This window comes from Mesocricetus auratus, unplaced genomic scaffold, assembly GCF_017639785.1.
Source record: "Mesocricetus auratus isolate SY011 unplaced genomic scaffold, BCM_Maur_2.0 Super-Scaffold_100028, whole genome shotgun sequence".
In the NCBI taxonomy this organism is placed as follows: domain Eukaryota; kingdom Metazoa; phylum Chordata; class Mammalia; order Rodentia; family Cricetidae; genus Mesocricetus; species Mesocricetus auratus.
The window spans coordinates 21,639,068-21,653,508 of record NW_024429209.1 but is presented as its reverse complement, the minus strand read 5'-3'; the positions used below and the strand labels follow the sequence as shown (position 1 = coordinate 21,653,508).

The 14,441-nt window shown below is 49.7% G+C and overlaps 1 protein-coding gene across 4 annotated transcripts in view; it reads right to left on the bottom strand.

Moving 5' to 3' along the window:
• Positions 1-14,441, bottom strand: part of Phactr3 (phosphatase and actin regulator 3) — a 228,495-nt gene that overhangs the window by 40,699 nt on the left and 173,355 nt on the right. For all 4 annotated transcript variants that reach the window (XM_040732723.1, XM_005074501.4, XM_013116588.3 and 1 more), the window contains exon 7: positions 13,897-14,144. In XM_040732723.1, coding sequence (XP_040588657.1) covers positions 13,897-14,144 — 248 coding nt within the window. The remainder of the gene's footprint in view (positions 1-13,896; positions 14,145-14,441) is intronic.

Here is a 14,441-nt window from a genome sequence, read left to right as displayed (position 1 = left end):
GAAATACTTAGATTAACAATTATGGGATAAATACTTAAGTCAGAGCTAGCCAGTGAGAAACAAGCAAGGCCAACAGCTTCATAATTAATATAGCCTCCTGTGTGTTATTTGGGACTGATGCGGCTCTGAAACCAGGCTGGCGGGAAGGCTTCACCTTTACAGGGAGGAACTGTGAGGAGAGGATGAGGAAACTATGGTTGTGATGTGTGGCCTGAGAGAAGACAAGTTGCAGTTATTGAAAAACAACCTTTAGTTTAAAACTTAAACACACACACATGCACTTAGACAAAATGGTGATTTTTAACAAAACATTTCATGTTGAATAATATAGACACTTGAGAGATGATTTCAGAAAGTCAGAGTAAAAAATACTTCACAATTTATCCAAAGGAGTCAGAACCAACTTTTAAGGAAACTAAAATTGGACATCTCACACTGAGACATAACGTATCACACTGATACAAAACAAACAAACAAAAACCCTCCCTGACTCTGCAGAGCAATGGACAGGCTATGGAATTTCTAAAACAAAAAAATAGTAAATCTTACAGTTTATAAAAGTGGGACTCTAGGCATGCGTGCACACAGGCCTATATGCACCTGAACACGTGTGTGTACTTGCACATATATGAACACCCATGCCAAATAAAAAGCAGTTAGCACTACTCGGGTTCATAACTTATTAAGCTACAATAATCAAGGTGTGCTGTGTTGGTAACAAGAGAGCCAATGGGTCAGAGGAACAGGAGAGAAAAGCCAGGGGTTGGATCCTACATGTAGAGAAAGACACCATGCAACAGAGTTCAAGTAGAGGGGTCTTTTATTAGGGAAAGGGTTCATAAAAAGTGGAAAGGGAAGGGGAGGAGACCGGCCTCTGGAGCAGAGGAAAGAGAAGAGAGGAAAGAGGGGGAGTGAGAGGAGAGATGGAGTGAGAGAGAGAGGAAACAGACAGAGAGAGGGAGAGAAAGAAGGATAGGAGTGGGAGGTATGCGGGGCTCTTTTAAAAAGGGAACATAGTGAATATGCACAGGTGGTGCTCTTAGTGACTGCAGCTGAGGGCGTATCCCATCAGAACCCCTAGGGCAGGCCAGCATAGATGCCTGAACACTAACAGAGACAGCTTTGTTGACAAATGTGTTCGGATGAAGAAATGTCTTCCCAACAAATGGTACAGGAAAAGTAGGCAATCGTCTTTTAAATGAACTTTGATTCATCATCCATGCCAGGCAATATACCTGAAGATACGCCATGGACACAAGTGTAAACCCCAGAAACAAACTACTGGAAGAAAACAGGAGGAAACACTTGTGACCTTGGAGCTCACAAGAGTCTTCTAACCCGAACCAAAAGCCCAAGCCATGAAGGAATTTGGGAGCCGCCGCTCTTCCAGCGCAGGGGCAGCAGAGGAGAGCTCACTGAAAGAGAACGGCTGTGAGGAGGCATCTCCGAAGGACAGTCCCCAGTGTGTCAGCTGCTTAGGGAGACAAGCAACATCGTTCTGAGAGTTGGGCAAATGTTTGGAGAGACAGGAAAGAAAGTGTATCAGGAAAGATTCAACAACATTTTAAATCAGACACGAACGGAAACCGCCCAAGACGCTAATGCCTGCCCCTGCAATGCCTAAATTCACAGACTGGTGAAATAGATTGGAGGGTGTGGGAAGAGCCTGAGCTCAACACAGTGCTGGTGGTGACGGGAGATGCGGGCAGCTTTGGAAAACACTGTGTGTGTGCGTGCGTGTGCGTATGTGTGCCTGTGTGCGTGTGTGCGTGTATGCATGTACTTTTGTGCATGTGAGTGTGTGCAATCGTGTGCATGTCTGAATGCTTATATGTGCACACGAGGGTACATATGCGTGTGCTCAGATGTCAGAGGTCAACCTCAAGTGTCTTCCTCCATCTCTCTCCATCTTACACTGTAGGTCAGGGTCTCTCACTGAACCTGGGACTCACTGGATGGTCTAGACAACCCAGCCAGCCAGACCCGGGGATCCTCCTGTCTCTGTATCCTCCGGACATTAAAGGCATAGGCTGCCACGTGGGCCCAGCTTTTTGTTTTTGTTTCTTACATGGACGCTGGGGTCATAACTCAGGTCCTCCACTGGCAAGGGCAAGCAAGCACTCTACCCACTGAGCCATCTTCCCAGCCTCCATCAGTCTCCTCAGCTGTTGAGCACCCCCACGGGACCCAGGCGTTTCTGCTCTAATGTATTCCCCCCAAAGAAACAGAAGTGTGCGCGCACAAAGGCTTGCACACAAGCAGCCGCCAGGGCTGGGCCGGCGCTAACTGCACGCCACCGGGCTTCCAGCAGCAGCTGCCACAGTGGAACAAAGACTAAATACTAGTTGCTGTGGTGATATTTTATAATCTAACAAATAAAGCTTGCCTGGAGATCAAAGTGCAAAGCTAGCCACAGCCACAGGAGCCAGGCAGTGGTGGCACACACTTCTAATCCCAAGCAGCCACACTAGTTAGCCATAGGGGCCAGGCAGTGGTGGTGCACACACCTTTAATCCCTGCACGAGGGAGACAGAGGCAGACAGATCTCTGTGAGCTCAAGGCTACCCTGAACTACACGAGAGTAAATCAGTCTAAAAAGAGAAACAGATCACACAAAGATGATCCCAGCACTTGGGATCCCATGCCTTTCATCCCAGCACCAGAGAGGAATATGAGGCAGGAGGAGACAGGGCTCAGTGAAGTCTGAGTGAATCTGGGGAGCAGTGCCGTCAGGCACGCGGGGCAGTCTGAGGTTTGGTGGATCGTCCCTTTGGTCTGGGCATTGTTAGAGGTGAGGACTCTCTAGTGACTGGCCACTTTGCTTCTCTGATCTTCAGCTTGAACCCCAATATCTGTCTCTGGGTTTCTATTATTCATGCTACAAGTTGCATACTTAGCAGTGGAAAGGGGGCTACGGGTTCCTTCAACAATCGTCATGTGTCTCAGAAGAAGAGGGAAGATGACAGATGGAGGCACACTTCTTTTCTGTGTCAGGAATAATCTAGAAAGCCCACCCACCCAGGGAGATGACTTCAGCAGGTTGATGTGGTCCAAAGAGCAAGGCTCCCTCCAGGGCTGTCGTCAGTTAAGAAGGTGAAATGGCCCCAAAATAACTAAGTCATCAGCTCCGTAGAGTAGGATGCTTGGAGCAAACCTTACACAGGAAATCTGACACAAAAAAGCTGGCTTCAGACACCTAGAAGATGAAGTTCTGTTTCAGGTCTATAAGGAAGCTTGGATTCTGACCTCATGTAATTCACATGAAGAATCCAGAGACAGCTCCCCCCCCCAAATCAAAATACCCCAGCTCTTAGAGAAAATGGGAGAATATTTTTGTGACTTGAATTTTTTTTTCAGTTTGTTTTGGGGTAGCACACAGCTCTAGGATCACTGTGGCATTTTATACAAATATCATCATGCTTTGTTCCCATTTGTGACCCTCCAAACATACATATTGACTTTACACATACAAATGCTAGAAGACACAAACAAACCCTTAGTTACAGAGGCTTGACGGGGGCACAGGAAGTGGGGCAGGAAGCCATGCTGTCTCCATTATGGTGATGTTGCACAGACAACATATGCTTCTTATGTGGCCAATCTCATCTCACTGGAGATATATAAAAAGTGATTGAAGATACCCTTGCATGTAGCTCTGGCAAACAGTGGCAAAACCATGATTTTGAATTATTTTGTTGTACCTCTCTTTGAAAGGCTCATCCATGGCCTTGTATCACTTTGAGAATAGACCACATTCTTGATGTGCCTCTCTGCATATCTGTTTCTCTTATTGGTTGATGAATAAAACACTGTTTGGCCAATAGAGGCAGGATGATAGGTGGGACTAGGAGATGAGGAGAATTCTGTGAAAGGTAGGCAGAAAGAGAGACCAGGAGGAGATGCTGCGTAGCTAAGGAAGGATTAACAGGTCTGGACCCTTCTCTTGTAAGACAAGACCACATGGGAATACTTAGATTAATATAAATGGGTTAAATAAGAGAGCTATCCAGTAAGAAGCCCTAGTCATCTGTCAACAGTTTTGTAACTAATAGAGCATACGTGTGTTTATTTGGGACAAAGCAGATCTGGGCTAGGTGGGACCTGGCAGGGCAAGAAACTCCAGCAACACATTCTATCTGTGACTACAAAGGACAACAGTCATCCTTTCTCCTCTTCCCCCTCCTTGTCCACTTTGCTACAGAAACTTCCACTTCTGGAGTATGTCCAGGCCTGTCTAGTCATTGTACCAACTGTCTGTCCTGCTCATACTTCTCCCTGCAAGGCTGGTTCCTTCTCGGAACACCTCAGCTCCTGGTCCACCTCCTGTTGGTTACCATGCTGTGTGGAGCTAGTTGCTACTCTCAGACCCATCAACTAGGTGGTAGCCACACAACACACACCCCGTTTGTTAATTTGCTTGCTGGCCTGTGTGCTGTCTGTACTGTCCCTAAACTACGGGCTTCAAGGGAGAAGAGAACCCTATCTACCTTGACCACACTTGGTCTCCAGGGCCTAGGAGAGGACCAGACATACAGAGGACACACAGATGAACTGGTCAAGGGTGGAGGGGGCATCTAGACATATCATTGTCCCAGACCCCTCAGCTGCTCTCAGCTGCACCTAACACCACCACCAGCGACTGCCATCAGGACCACACCAGCACCTTAGGCAGCATGGCTAGAGAGAATTAATGGATTAGGTAAAGCTGGCAGAGGGAAGGCTCTTCCCCATAGTTCTATGTGGTGGTGAGGGTGGGAAGTAGCCAGGGGGGAGGGGACTGGTCTTGTTCCTCTGCAAGAGGGGGGAATTTCACACATGTGCCTGTGCCTAGACAAGCATTGAATGTGCCCCCTCCTGTGGTGGGTAAGAGCTGTACCCCAGACTATCCCCTGGGGAGGCGGCTATACCTAGGGAATGGAAGTGGGGGTGGTTCCTTCTAAACTGACGCAGTGTGAGCTTTACCACCTCTTCTCACATTACGAGTAGACGAGAAAAGCGTCTACATGGTCTCCAGGTGGCCCTCAGGCCCCTGCCACCAGACAGCACTCTTCAAGATCAGGGTCCCAAGAGAGCAAGACAGGGTGGCTTGCGTCCACATGGAGCTGTAGCCAGGCCACTCTCGACTGACTGACCAGGGCTTGCTCCAGGACTCTGTGCCTCCCCAGGTAACTACCAAAAAATGGCGGTGGACACCTGAGGTGTGCCAGGTGGTGGCCATCTGAGAGCAGAGATGGCCACCTGCCTCAGGGAAGCATGGCCTCTGCTTCAGGTACAGAATGTCTACCTACTTGCTTGCTGTATATGCCTTAATCTGGTAGTAGCCAGGAGAAAACCCACACCTCAGCTCTAGAAGAAACTACGGTCTAGTCTGGTCTGGGCACCACTTTGTAGAAGTACTATGCCTGGGTGTTTACTCTGGCAGTGGTGTAAAATGAAGCAGAAATGTAGAGATTATAATTTAATTTTATGTGCTTGTGTGTGTGCGAGCACCTGAGTGTGTGTATCTGCACCACATGCAGGCTGTACACTTGGAGGTCAGAAGAGCCAGCAGATCCCCCGTAACCAGAGCCACAGAAGGTTTTAAGCTGTCATGTGGGTGCGAGGAACCAAACCTCAAACTTGGGTTCTCTGGGAGAGCAGTCAGAGCTCTTAATGGAGGAGCCATCTCTCCAGCCCATAACCAGAACATTTTAAAGAACTCTGTGCATCTAATCATGAATGCCTTCATCCCTTCTTTACAGGAGAGAAGGGAATCTCAGGGAGGCTGATCCTGCTGAGGAGGTCTGTGAGGTCTGTGTGTACCTCACAGAGAGAGGCCCTTACAAGTCCCAGTGACTCCTAACTGTACACAAGAGACTCTGTCAACACTGCCGACTGCCCAGGGTGGCATCCACAAACATCCATTTGAAGTTCGAAAGCTGTCCTCTGTGCTTCAGATACTGAGACTATTGGGGTTTACGGTCTTTTAAACTGGGAACAAGACTAAGATGCCTGTAAAAGAGACGGCACAGAGCTCAGCTGGCTACCCGAGGTTGTCTCCAGTGGATGGCAGCCCTTACACAACTAAACATACAGCACCTTGACCATGGAGTTCCTAGACTCCAGAAGCAGGAGGAAAAAATGTCCTTCTGTTGTAAATTGCCTGGTGTCACGGAAGAGCAAAAACGACCTTCTAACCTCAGGCCCCTCCATGGCGCCTGCCGGCTGCAGCAACCACTGCATGGATGCGTGATGGGGGATGTCCTTCTGCGTATGTTTCTCTTATTGGTTAATGGATGAAACACTGATTGACTGATTGGCCGGACAGGAAGTGATGTAGAGGGCGGAATCAGGATATAAGCAAGGAGAAACAGGAAATTGCTCTCTTCTCTGCAGAGATGCTTAGCAGTCACCATGTGAGTGGTCCAGACCTTCTTGGTAAGATGAGACCTCATGGAAATACTTAGATTAATAGAAATAGGTTAATAAGACAGAGCTAGCCAATAAGAAGCCCTAGAAACCGGCCAGCAGTTTTATAATTAATATAGCATCGATGTGTTTTGGGGGGCTGAAGGGCAGAGAGACCAACCAGGACAAAGAGTCTCCCTCAGCAGATGGACCAAGTTAATGCAACTTTGGATCAACCTGTTACTCGCTTCACTTTAAAAACTGATGCCTGAACTGCTGGCTTGAATTTGATTTAAAATTAGAAGGCTGTCTGATGAATTTTGACTTGAGGCTAAGGCAGGATCTCCAACAATCTCTGATGTGGTCCTAAACAACAGCCATCATTTTTGAACTCTATATTTAGGCAGAGCAGCCTTCTTGGCATTGATGATTGCAAAACCAAAACACGGATCAACCCCAAAAGACACTGAAGAGTCTCTGTGACCCGCGGACTCAAAGGCACAGCCAGGATTTAGTGTTTTCTATAAACCACGCATCCATCTCGCCTGTGTGCAACTGTGCTTTTGTCGTTAGCGAGTGGTAAAATGAGGGTATGCATACCAAAGAAACAATGTTTTAATTAAATTTATTTGTGACTTCGAAGCAGTTAAGTATGCTGTTTGTATACCCGTTTTGTAGTTCTATAATACCCAGGGCTATGTAAAAATTTCTCAAGTGTAAAGGAGTCATGGGCGCGGAGGTAGGAAGCCTGGGTCTAGCTGCGACCCCTTGTTGTACTTGCTAACTGCACAGAGGGGTCTCTGTGAGCCCCATTCAACAGCAACAAGACCTCCAGGAGCCCCCTCCCCCTTCAGCTGTGTGGAGACGTCTATAAACGCCTCTAACAGCACACAGACTTTATCACCTAAGTGTGGTGACCACGGCCTGACCAGAAGCTCCAACTCAGATAGGGTTGGAGAGACGGCTCAGGGGTTGACGGCATTCTTGAGTTTCCAGCACCCACATAGTGGCTCACAACCACCTGTAACCCCAGCTCCACAGGATCTGGAGCCTAACCTCTGACCTCAGTGGCGCTGCTCATACATGGTGCACTTACATACATGTAGACAGATACTCACACACGTAAAAATAAATCTTTGAGAAGAAGTAACATGGGGAAGGAGAACTCATTTGGCTTACAGTTTGGAGGGGGTATAGCCGACCCAGAAGGGAAGACGTGGCAATCGGGCTATGAATGTGGTGTGTGTCTTAGGTGCCTACTCACGCCACGTCCTTGGGGAACAGAAAGAGATGGACGCCTGCTCAGCAGCGCCTTCTGCTCCCCTCTTCCTTTCCTCCTGAATGCATTCTGCAGGGTCAGCCACACCTTAGGATAAGTCCCTCCCCCCCCACAGCTAAACCTCCCCGGAAACACCCATCAGGGTGTGTCTGCGAGGGTGTCTTTTAAGGGAACCTAAACGCAGTCAAGGTGACGGTGAAGGTTAACCTTTACGTCTCGCAAACCTACCGACCTGCAAAGGGAACTCAACAATTACCCATTGACTGCCAGAAAGCCCTGCATAGACATGCGTACAACGTGTGAAGAGCTCAATAAATGCACATTGGGGCTACAGTAGCTAGGGCTGGATTGCACAGGACAAGCAGTGCAAGCCCTTGACAACCTGTTAGCTTCGCCATAGCAACCTCAGATTCCCTTATACATTATTACAATAGAATGGTGCCCCACGGGAGATGGTAGAGAGCCCACATGTAACCCCTTGGAGGTCAGCTGGACCCTTGGTAAAGGTGTCAAGACCACACAATGGGGGAAATAGCATTGTCTCTGACAAATGACCGCCCAGGGAAAAGGGACATCGAGCCTGAGCTACCACATCACACACAGTAGTAAAAACCAACACGAAATGGTAACACGAGACGTTAACACAAGGCTTGAAACCGCGGAGTTATAACGAGGAAACACTAGGTAAATGTTCCACAGCATTGTGGGTAAAGATTTCCTATATAAGACTGAAGAGCCGAGTGTAAAAGAAAAAAAAATTAAAAACAGTGGGGTAGCCTCAGACTACAACACTTCTACACACCCACGGAATGGGCAGAGTAATGAGACCACATCACTGGGGAGACAGTGTATGCAAACCACCTGTGAGACATGAGGTCAACACCCCCAACATGCTGGGCACATTTGCAAGAAAACAAACGCTAATTCACTTTTTAAAGTACAGACAGGGATGCAAGTCGGAAATGAACGCATGAAGGCAGGGGAAGTGACTCAGAAGGTTGTCACATGAGCATGAGGAACTGAGTTCAGATCCCCAGCACGCACGTGAGAAGCAAGGCATGATCTCATGTTCCTGCAGTTCCTGCACTGGGGAGGCAGAGGGAGGAGGACCCATGAGGCACAGGCGAGCCGGTCTGGCCTGGTCCGTCAGCCCTGGGCTGATGAAAGACTGCATCTCACAAAAGGTAGAGAGAGACGGAGGGAGGCCACCGGAGCCAACCTCCGGCTACCAGAGGTGCACGCGTGCACACACACACACACACACACACACACACACACACACACACACACAGGAGACGGACAGACAGACCTCCCACGCAAAGTCCTTACACGCAAAGTCCAGCATCACCACCACACACCAGGAAAACTAAGTTACATCGCAGGGGACACCGGCCCCTCGCCTACCAGAAATGACTACCAGGGGAAAGGCACATGACAGGAGGGCTGGCCGAGTGCAGAGAAAGAAAGACCTCATGGGAGGGAACTCAGGTCAGCCCAGGCAGCCCCGGGGGCCTCTTGGGAAATACGAGCACAGTTATCACTGGCCCAGCCTGTCATTCCTGAGTGTGAATCCAAAGGAATTAAAATGATGGCTCAGCAATTGAGGCCACGTGTCGCTATTCCCAGTCACCCACAGCTGCCTGTAACTCCAGCTCCAGGGCGCCCAACGCCCTCCTCGGTCCTCATACATGGCACACGTACGGGACATCTGTGAGAAGGAAACCCACGAGCCTGTGGTGTTTGAACTGCACAGCCAAAGACCTGGGATTCAGTGGGCTGGCTGGTTCGCTTCCCTCTGCCTCAGAGAGAAGCAACAAAATGGAACCTGCCACAGCAGGATGTCATCCACAGGGCAACACACCACACAAGGACTCTGACCGAGCTGTAAAAGAAGGACCAAGTACCAGCTCCAAAATGAAAACCCAAAGGTGGCCCTAACTGGCTATGACCCTCACTGGCCATCGCGTCCCACCCTGACATCTCTGCTGCTTGGTGTCCAGCAAGGACAAACACAGCCTCTTCCTCCCTAGTCCTCACCACAATGCCCACCAGGTTGTCCCAGAGATCAGACCATAAACTCTCCTGCAGCCCCGTGAGTGTACGCGTGTGTGCAGCGCCACCTGCTGACCACAAAGCCTGGGTTTCCCAGCCCAGAGCCCCTGCTCGCCAGGGGAGGAGGTTTTGATACCTGATGTGGTGATCATTTTGTTTAGACTTTAACAAATGAAGCTTGCCTTAATGTCAGAGTTCGGAGCTAGCCACTAGTTAGCCATAGAGGCCAGGCAGCGGTGACTTAGCTCTGCACTCTGATCTTCAGGCAAGCTTTGTTTGTTAAAAGCATATAACAAAATACCACCACAACCTGGTGTTCTGTGGATTCGCCACAGTGACAAGTTCAGGTGAGTCTTGAACCATCAAAGGGGCCTTTACTTAGTCCTCCATGCATGCCACATGGGATTCAAATGACACACACTTTTCACACGTCCGAGACTGCGCATCCAATAGGGAACTAGTCCCCCCGTGCATCCAGAGCTCAAGAACCGCACCCTCTGTGGGGTTCGCCGTGCTGTTAAATGCCTGCGCCTAATTTTTCTTAGGGTTCCATCTCCAGTCATGGCACTGATGACCTGATGACCTCTACAATAGCCATTTAAGTACCAGAACTACAGCTGGCCAGCCCTGACCATATCAAGTTAGAAACGTTATGTCTTCTTTGCATTATTTTTCTTATTGCTGTGACAGAATACCCTGGAAGAGGCAACTGCAGGATTTATTTTGGCCCAAGGTTCGAGGGTGTAATCAGTCACGGCAAGGAAGGCATGGTGGGAGCATGAGGCGGCCAGTCACAGCGTCCAGTCAGGAAACGGAGAAGGACGCTGGCACTGGGCTCATTCAGCTCACTTTCTCCCTTTCGCTGGGTCTGGGCCCTCGGCCTCTGGGATGGTGCTGACCACATTGAGGGAGGGTCTTCTCCTGCCTCTGAAGAGTTAAGGCTTATTGGAAATGTCCCCACAGACTACTGGGGGTGTGTCTCCTAAGTGACTCCAAATTCAATCACATCGATGGTCAACCATCGCATTCTCCTGTCCATTCTTTCTATATGAGTTTAGTTCAAATGGCAACATGAGTGGATTCTCAAGGCTCTTCTCCTCAGAGTATCCTGGGCATGCTTGTACCTCAGAGCCCACACATCCTGTCATCTGCACAGGGGTCTACTGTCCACAAGGGGTGTGACCAAGCGACTTCTATTGGCCACTACTCAGGGAATAGCCCAGTTTCCCATCACAGATAGAACCTCTGTACAGCCAAGTTCAACAGACAGCGGGTGCTTGGGGACACTGGACCATAACTGAAGGCATGCGCGGCTGCCACAACTAAGCACCTGGTGGGTGACTCTCAGCACCCTGCAGGGCTTAGATGACCTGCAGGAAATATATCTGTGGCCTCAAATTGTTTTCCATGGCTGCCTCGCGTTCAACAGCTGCTCCTTGGGTGTGTGAGGCCCTTGGGGTAGACTCCAGAAGCAAAGCCTTTGAAGCAGAGGGTGTGGACTTTTAGATTTGTGCAGCTCTCTAGGCAGGCCGTGCCTAATCTGGAGTGGTAAGCAAGCCTGTCCTTGGCCACAATGCTAGAAAGAGCTGTGTCAACATGTGGTGACTGAGCCCTAAAAGAAAGTCTCTCTGTGCCAAGAGCCCAGGGAGGAAAGCCGTTTGGAAGTTGACGGTTCTCTGCTGAGAAGCCCAAGCCACAACAAACACCTCCCTCTCGAAATTCCTATTGTGGAGCCTGAGCCTTGATAGCTAGCCTTCCTGGGACAGTAGTTAAGATGGCTTTTTAGGGGTGGTAAGGCTGTGGAGGTGAAGCCTTCCTGATGGGATTAGCACTTTATAAGACCCACTACCTAGGAGGCAGGAGGCAGCCATCTCCAGACATCAGATCTTGGGTTTTCAGGCAACTCTATAACATTCCATTGCAGTAGCCAAGCTATGGCACCGTGGGTGAAGTTAGAGACCTGCCTCGTCATAGCTGGGAACATCCACTATGTGTACAGTCCCTGTAGCTTGTGTGCATGAATAATGGGTGGATGGGGTCTGCATTCAGGGACAAACTACGTAGGGAGCTGAAAAAAAAAACCAAAAAGTTTTCTCTCCCCCCCACTGTGGTAGTTTGAATGGGATTGGACCACATAACCTCACAGGGAGTGGCACTCTTAGCAGGAGTGGCTTTGTTAGAGTGGGTGTGGCCTTGCTGGAGGAAATGTGCCACTGTAGGGAGGGCTGTGATGTTTCCTATGCTCAGGATGCCACCCAGTGTGTCAGCCGACTTCCTGTTGCCTGCAAGGTGCAGGACTCTCAGTGCCAGCACCGTGTTAGCTTGCAGGCCTCCGGGACCCCTGCCATGATGATAATGCACTGAACCTCTGATCTGTAAGTGAGCCCCCAATGAAATGTTTTCCTTATAAGACTTGTTTTGGTCATGTTGTCTCTTTGCAGCAATAGAAACTAAGACACTCACCTTCCTGTGCAGACCCCTCAGATCCATGTTTTCACTCTCATATATGATTCCCCTGGACCAGGCACAAGGATGATGTGACAGACAGGCCCATATGGGCTCTGGTCATGGGTTGAAGACAGGAGAAAGATAAGCCCGAACATCTCCTTGTAGACGCACGTTGAAAATGGCTCCTTGTGGAATTTGCCTTGCATTACTGGAGGGTTCTCTGGAGGCTCTGCCATCCCTGAGGCTGACCACATACACCCAGGGAGGCTGAGCCTGCATATGTGATGCAGGCGTGTGTGCGTTCAAGAGCCTGTATGTGCCAGCATGCATGCACGGGGCTCTATGTCCAAAAAGCACACAAACCCCGAGCCCACGAAGCTCCTCACTGCGCTGTGGACATCACATCCCGGCTGAAGCCCAACTTCCAGGATCTGACCACAGCAAATATATCTCCGGCACACAGTGTGGCCAGCAGATGACCAGTGTCCCAGCCACTCAGAAGCCAGGCCTGCCCCTGACGAGGGTTCCAATTGTTTCCAAACGTTACGTTCCGAGGCAAGGGTTCTCGAGAAAACATTCTTTGGAACATTCATACAGGACACCAAGAGTGCATGCATGTGATAGACGCTGAACCTTGACCCCTGCTGATGGGGGGACTGAACCTTGACCTCTGCTGATCGGGGGAGGACTGAACCTTGACCCTTGCTGATCGGGGGAGGACTGAACCTTGACCTCTGCTGATCGGGGGAAGGACTGAATCTTGACCCCTGCTGATCGGGGGAAGGACTGAATCTTGACCCCTGCTGATGGGGAGGACTGAACTTGTTCCCACCTGAAGGGAGGATGGAGCTACACATCACAGGTCCACCTGTGGTCTCCAATTCCCTGTTTCTACACCACACAGCAACTGAGATGGTGAGAATGGGTGTCAAGTTAGGAGGTTATTGACAGAGTCCAATCACTCTACTTAAGCTTGTCTTCAGTCAGCAAGGAAGAATGGTCTCACGGGAGACCCCATGGAGAATAATCATCCTCCCCAAGGCAATGGTGGAGGTGGTACTGAATTCGCCTTCCAAACGTTTAATCTTAAAAACATGTGTCACTGAAGAGCATGGTCACACTTCAGTGTGTGACAGCAGCTGTTTGCACTTGATTTTAGGAATCAAGGACGTGAGGTTACACATCCTGATAGTGACTCCTGGGGTCCCTGTGCAAGAAGCAGGCAATTCTGCCCCGCCCCCCGCCCTGGATAATACAGAAACACAAACACTGACTCAGAAACCCTGTGGAAACCCTGTCTTGCATAAGTCCATCTGTCTGTCTGTTCACATCACTCCTGATGTGGCGACTATTGGAGGTCAGTCAGTTACTTGACTTTTGTCCTCTCTCCCTTTTTTCATCTAGTTTTAAAATCAGAATGTACAATATCAGAATGTAGGATGCCTCCACGCCCTTGCCCAGGTCACGCTTAGGGGTGCTCCCTCAAAAGTTCACTCACAGCCCGCTTGTGTGCATTGCCAACACTCATCAGAACAGACATCCGACCTTCCAGGTACGAAGTTCACCCAGTGTCTTTAAAGTCCTTCTGGACCTTGTACCCCCGCCCCCAGGGAACAGCCCACTTTCCAAAGTAAAGCAGCCCCTGTCTCTTTAGCACAGGCTTTTTGCCCCTTCCTAGCCAATAGCTACCATGTGGCTGGTATCCCTCCCCTGGCCGTTGCCCTCCTCACCAGAGATGATGGAGTCGTTGAGGGCTTCCTCATCCTGATACAGAAGCAGGTCATCCTTGAGCTCGGAGCTCAGAATCAGATTCTCCTTGTTCTCCTCCGAGTCCTTGGTGGCAGTCCGCTTGTTCTCCGAGGCCCCGTCAAAGCTCCACATCTCCTCCCTGTCCTTGCCCCGCTCCATGCTGGAAGTCCTGGACAGACGCATGTCCACCCGCTTCTTTGGGGACCCTCTGCATTCCCGTCCTTGGAAACTGGATGGGAAAGATGGCTCGTGTTACGTGAACCCATTTTGCTGGAAATCCATAGGACCTGGTGGACACTCTGGTGGCAGTGGCCCCAAATGATTTCTCAGTTTGATCCCTATTACAGGGAGATCTGAAAGGAATCTGGGACTTTGAGCCTATCATACTTGGCTCTGCATTGTGCCTTGTCCAAAAAGAGGACGTGTGCCAAACTCTGATGGCGTAGTTCCACCATTCAGACAAAGGGCTTCAGAGACCTGAGAAAGACATCGTGCTCCTCCAATATGCCACCGAACTAGCGTGTGG